General features: G+C 37.6%; 1 protein-coding gene across 1 annotated transcript in view; it reads right to left on the reverse strand.

The window, feature by feature from the left end:
• Window positions 1-6,849, reverse strand: part of LOC107558814 (uncharacterized) — an 85,221-nt gene that overhangs the window by 34,850 nt on the left and 43,522 nt on the right. The window contains exon 5 of the mRNA XM_016242501.1: window positions 3,823-3,939. Within this exon, the coding sequence (XP_016097987.1) occupies window positions 3,823-3,939 (117 nt within the window). The remainder of the gene's footprint in view (window positions 1-3,822; window positions 3,940-6,849) is intronic.

A 6,849-nucleotide genomic window follows, 5' to 3' on the forward strand; every position in this document is an offset into this window, starting at 1 on the left:
TATGTTGCTCTGTTCTGAATACCTTAAAATTTAAAGGATTTGCTGCAATGCAATTCTGTATGATATGTTAATTATTTATATTTTTTATCCATGCAGCAAATGCTTTAAAAAACATCTTTAAAATTACTTTATTGCATTACAGATGTTTTTAAAGTACTTTTCACTATAAATTTTACGGGTAGCATGAATATAAACATTGTCATGAATTCGTTGTATTCCCATTTGTAAAATAGCCAACAAATTCATTGTTGTAGGCTAACCCGATCTCATGAAAGTGCGTATAGCACGATTTTCTGCTTCTATTTGGCATATTTCTATGCAGAAATTGACTTTGGCATGCAAAAGACTGATAAATTCATAATTAGTGGCATGGCTGGTTCAGTCAACAGAAATACGGGACACACAGGCCTATAACTGCTGAAATGTTTGCGGGGCAAATCTGAGGTCAGTCTGAGCGCTCATGGTACTCACAGTGCCGTACACCTGCAGGCGCCACGGACTCGGACGGTTGTCATGGTAATAAACACCATAAACAGCAAACGTTCACGTGTCCACGTTTAATGCGCATATCCTATATGAAAAGCATTTTAGGGGGCCCTTGGCTTTTGGGGGCCCAAGGCGGTCGCCTACCTTTGCCTAATGGGTAAGTCCGCCCCTGGATGTAATAAAGACTAGCCTAATTATTTTGAGGCTGATGAAGTGATAATTGTTAAAAGTATTGTTTTGCATGTTATATTTCAGACATGTTGAGCTTTGTGTCTTCATTGTGCCCACGCCGGGAGTTAACGACACAGAACCCTGCATGTGTGAGAAGGCGATTTTCTCAGCTTCTTCAGAAGAGAGGGAAAGACGGTTAACGCAAGTAAAGTTCATAATTCCATCATGTTATCAGTTTTTTTTTACTAAGAGTAAAATAATGTTTGTTTTTGTAGATGTTGACAGCCAGAGGCATAGGAGAGCATCATTTTTTTGAGATTGAGGAGTTATTTTTAGAAAATAAATGTTTCTGTTGTCTCCTGCCTGTTTACCTCACATTTTGATGCAACAACAGTATGATTGTGTGTTAATATTTTATGTAAACCATTGATGTCTGTGTTTTTCCTAGCAGAACTCAAAGCAGAGTTTGTATGGGTTTGGAACAACACGGAGCAGAATAAATTATGACCATTTTCATTTTTTTGTGGACTAACCCTTTAAAGAGCAGCCCTCCATGTACATGAAAATTTGTGAGGTATGTGAATGTCATGTCTGTTTTAATGTTTCAGTAAAGAATAGCTTTCTGAAAGCAATATATTTATTTAAACATTACATGCCTTCACAGTAGTGCTGCAATTACAGATACATTAAACAACCACACAAAGTGGCTGAAATTATAAAACAAGTCTATTTACCTATCCTTACTGATGTGGATGCACCTCTATCTGAAAATGGATAGATTTTAAAGGTTTTCTTTTTTTCAAATGATTTTCTCTTTTTAGGCCACTGATGAAGAACAGGTGGTGACTGGGATGAATGCTGGTCAAAGAGGAGAATGTCCTTTCCCCCAAACTGATGCAACAGTGGTTTAAAAGGAGGAGGCTGCCCTGAATAATGTAAAAGATGTCACATGCCTTTGCTGAGCTGATGGGGCTTCTTCATAACGTCATCAATTATGCTAAAGAGATCATGGAAATTGGCAGCGATGCCTGATCTGTATTCATGGACTATGAAACAAACTGTAAGTGTATAATTTGTAAAAAAAAAAAAAAAAAAAAACAATGTTAAATGCTTGTTCTGTGTTGCTGTTTAGTAGAAATGGAGTTTACACTCATTCATACACATGCTCGCATTCTTTCACACGTTTCTGATAAATGTTATAATATCAGTGTTAATGTTGTGGTTTATTTACTGTCATGCCAGAATAGTTTATAAAGAACTTAACTATTAACTAATTGTACAACTATTGTATAAGTGTTTTTGTATAATATTTTTATACAATTTATAAAATTTACCAAAAAAGTCCAATTTGATCTTAAAAGTTATATTCAACAAATGTCCAATGCTTCATTTATAAACTCTGTAGTTGTCAATGCCATACTTTTCTGCATTTCTTCTTACATGCATGTTACTTTTGACTGTTTTCTCTTGTTTTAAATAAATATTTACTTTTTGATAGTCATTCTGTGTGTGTAAAAGTGATTTTAAAATGAACAAGATTTGTAGGTTTAATGTCTAGCTTTGGGTTAATTTTAGCCTAGCAGTGTAGTAATTTTAAACCATAAAAAAGCAACCCAGCATGCTGGGTCAGACATAATAACACAACTTGTTGGGTTAAAACAGGCCTGTCCAAACTCGGTCCTGGAGGGCCGGTGTCCTGCAGAGTTTAGCTCCAACCCTAATTAAACACACCTGAACCAGCTAATCAAGCTCTTACTAGTCATAGAACTTCCAGTCAGGTGTGTTGAGGCAAGTTGGAGCTAAACTCTGCAGGACACTCAAACTGTGTCCACAAATCTGTTTTGAGACTAGGCTACTTTTTAAAAGTGCACAATGATAACTTTTGACAACGTTTAATTCAGGTGCGAAAATAATTAATATCTGTAGCGCATGAGCACAGAGAGATTTGTGAGTGCACAGGACACAGTTTGAGTGAGAGGAGAGACACGTTTTAAGTGCGAGCACACTCTGGGCGAGAGCAGCGTGTATCTGAGTGCGCACGTCCGGTTTTGTGCGAGAGCATTATATTAATGTGCTTTCGCGCTACAATAATGCGCTCTCGACATTTGTCATTAAAATAACGCCATACAGCCGTGACGGGGATGATTTTTGGTGTGCTGGCAGAACAACAACAACAACAACAACAACATGTTTCTTTTCCCCTCATTTTTTCCAATTGACAGAAATCCGTCGCAGACTCGCTGCAATTAACGGAAATCCGTCGTAGCGACGGAGAACTTTAATCCCTGAAAAATGTTTATCTGTGTTCTTAAAACCACCTCGAGTATTTTAATAATTAAGTAATGTTATATTTATAGTCCACTGCTAATCGACTTAGCCGTTATTCCAGTGTAGAATTGATTTCTGCATCATTCTGTGATAAGAAGCCACATCAGATCAAGAGGGAAATTATTTTAAATATTTGTCTGATGTTGTGTAGTAAAAGAATGTTATAATGTTCTTTTTTGTTGTTGGACAAAAGGTTTAGTCATTACACAGAGCCAGCTTGGAGAGAAATAAAACGCATGGAAATTTAAAAGCAAAACCTAAAAAAACGCTCTGACTGGTTGAACTCTTCATCTTTTTCTGTTGCTTGTTTTGAATACTGCACGTGGACAGCAGGTTTTTTGCGTAGTTTAGAGTGACAAATCGTACCAGCGTACTTTGAGGTCAAAATGCGTATCCGCTACGCAAAATACGTACAGGTTGGCAGGTCTGCTTATGCCATTTTCTTCTCAAGTAAATGTATCTTGATTTAAGAATCTTTAGACAGCTGCACTGGAACACGACTAAAATACTGATGAAGAACGTCACTTTTTTGCATTGTTTTCAGAAGGTTCAGTAAACGTTATTTCTATATTCTAGTGGTTGGGAGCAGAGCTATACAAACTTTAACCTATTTTTTAGAAAATGAATTAAAAAGTAATGGAGATTGGTTAGAAGTTCTATTTTCCAACTTTAAAGTGTCGCTGATACAACAGATTGTGTTCCTTAAATTTCCTTTTTAAAAGTCTTTAAAAAGTCTTAAATGTACCTTAATTTACCTTTATAAAATGTATTAATAAAAGCAATACTCAAATTACAAAGTGTTACATGTTTAGTACATTCTGAAATGAAAAGTAACACCTGAGATTCGGCCGTGTGTCTCCACCCTTTAATTTGGGAGGAGGATCCATAGAGCAGTCACTCTTCATGGACACACAGCTGGGCTCTGGTGAATCTGATCTCTCCTGCTGCACTGAACTGTAATACAGCAAACAAGAGGGCTTGGTGACATCAACTGAGAAGTTGTTTCAAAAGCAAATCACCTTTTTACATTTTGATGTTGTACAGAAAAAAAATGAAAAAGAAAAAAATTAAATACGTTTATACTTATAAATGTTTATAAGTGAGTAGATTTTTCTGAGCCCACTGACAGATATTAGTTCATTTTTAATAATAAATTCACTTTATTTTGATCAGTTTCACAGAAAACAAGACTTCATATCTTATGCCATTTTACTTGTTAAGTAAATGTGTCTTGATTTAAAGGGGTTATATGACACGATTTCATGTTTTCCTTTGTCTTTGGAGTGTTAAAGGGGTCATATGATGGTGCTAAAAAGAACATTATTTTGTGTTTTTGGTGTAATGCTTATGTGGTTATGTGGTTTAAGGTTAAAAAAACACATTATTTTACATATAATGTACATTATTGTTGCTCCTCTATGCCCTGAAACGCATAAACGCGTCGATTTTTACAAAGCTCATCGGTCTGAAAAAGCGAGGTGTGCTGTGATTGGCCAGCTATCCAGTGCGTTGTGATTGGCCGAATGCCTCAATCGTGTGACGGAAATGTTACGCCCCTTACCATATTGTGATGACGTCTCCCAGCAGGACGAGACAAAGCCAATAAAACCCATTACAAATTAGGCATTTATTGCATCCAGTGGGGACATAATTACTGATTATAATGACTTATACGGTTTTGTTTTTTAAGCGTTGCGTTGCGTATCGCGCTGCGTAAACATAAAACCATGTCTGCATTTGTGATCGGAGAAACAACAAACAACAAGCGCTACTCTACACTGCTCAAAACTCGCGTTTGAATCATCAGTGACAAATTCTTTAAATATCAAAAACGTACTTACAGGCTGTGAATCAAAAGCGCCAGACTGTCCTTGCAAAGATGGAACTGCCCAACTTTATAGAAACAGCCTTTGTGCAACAGACACATTAGGCTACTGGTTCAGGAAACGTCCTCCATAAAATGCGCAGCACACATCTGAATATTTGGGTTGAAGTGTTCTGGAACACTGTTGTAAATACAACTTAAGCACTGATTTCTAGTCGTGTCCTCTTTTGGAAGACCAAACAAAGTAGTTTCGCTTTCACAACAAAACACAAAGCGACTCCACCACATGGCAGTGGCAGCAACAGCCAGAATAAAAGTTACGCCTTCTTTCGTTGCGTGAACATTTGGGCAGCATTATGCAAACTGATTACAGTTACATTTATTTTGTAATTAAATTGCGTAACGCCGTTACATGTAACTAGTTACTCCCCAACACTGCGTGTTAGAACGAGCCATTTTAGGTAGGGGTGGTTGACTCTTAACTTTTATAAAGAATATCTCTTTGGATTTGAGACTTTAGTCTTTGCAACTTTAGAGATCTTCTTTATAAACCAAGCGCTTGTAACACTCCAAAGTTTACAAATTTAATTTGCATCATATGACCCCTTTAAAAGCTGTTAGTGCATACAGAAGATCTGTAAAGTTGCAAAGATTAAAGTCTCAAACACAAAGAATTTCTTTATAAAAGTGAACGCTCATCCATGCCTTCCTAAAACAGCTCATTCTAACACGCCCCCACATATCTACGTCACTGTGTGGGAAGATTTGCATAACACCGCCCAAATGTATACGCAAAGAAAGGCGGCGTAACTTTGATTCTTGCTGTAGTATTGTTGCTGTCGCCGCCGCCATGTCGTGGAGACGCTGTGTGTTTTGTTGCGAAAACCAAACTACTTTGTTTGGTCTTCCAAAAATGGACACGACTAGAAATCAGTGGTTAAGTTGTATTTACAACACTGTTCCAGAACAGTTCAACCCAAATATTCAGATGTGTGCAGCACATTTCTATGGAGGACTGTTTACTGATCCTGGTAAGGGGCGTAACATTTCCATCACACGCTTGAGGTATTCGGCCAATCACAACGCACTGGATAGCTGGCCAATCAGAGAACACCTCACTTTTCCGCCCGAAGAGCTTTGTAAAAATCGACATGTTTCAGAAAGTGGGGGAAAAAGGAGCAACAATAATGTACAGTATGTGGAAAATAATGTTTTTTTTTAACCTTAAACCACGTAAACACATTGCACTACACCAAATAATGTTATTTTTAGCAACATCATATGACCCCTTTAATGAATCTTTAGACATCTGCACTGGAAAACAAGACTAAAATACTGATGATGAACGTCACTTTTTTGCAGTGTTATTAAAAGGTACAGTAAACGTTATTTCTATATTCTAGTGGTTGGGAGCAGAGCTATAAAAACGTTAACCTATTTTTTAGAAAATGAATTAAAGTAATGGAGATTGGTTAGACGTCCAACTTTAAAGTGTCGCTGATACAACAGATTGTGTTCCTTGCAGGGTTACTCCACCCCAAAATGAAAATTGTGTCATTAATCACCTACCCCCATGTCGTTCCAAACCCGTAAAAACTTTGTTCGTCTTCGGAACACAATTTAAGTTGTCTGCTATCAAGTTTATTTTGGATGAAAACCGGGAGGCTTGTGACTGTCCCATTGACTGCCAAGTAAATTACACTGTCAAGGTCCAGAAAAGTATGAAAGACATCGTCAGAATAGTCCATCTGCCATCAGAGGTTCAACCGTAACGTTATGAAGCGACAAGAATACTTTTTGTATTTTGTATCTCTCCGCATCACCGTAGCGCCATTTTGGAGAATATCCACTGAACGCAAGCACCGTACGCTCTTCCGTGTCAGCCGTGACACAAGGATACATTTTCTAAGAGTATTTACACTTTGATTTGAATGAAAACAGCACATCCTTGTGTCGCGGCTGACACAGAAGAGCGTACGCTGCTTGCGTTCAGTGGATATTCTCCAAAATGGCGCTACGGTGATGCGGAGAGACACAGA

Source organism: Sinocyclocheilus grahami, unplaced genomic scaffold, assembly GCF_001515645.1.
Source record: "Sinocyclocheilus grahami isolate Dianchi unplaced genomic scaffold, SAMN03320097.WGS_v1.1 scaffold661.1, whole genome shotgun sequence".
NCBI classification, from domain to species: domain Eukaryota; kingdom Metazoa; phylum Chordata; class Actinopteri; order Cypriniformes; family Cyprinidae; genus Sinocyclocheilus; species Sinocyclocheilus grahami.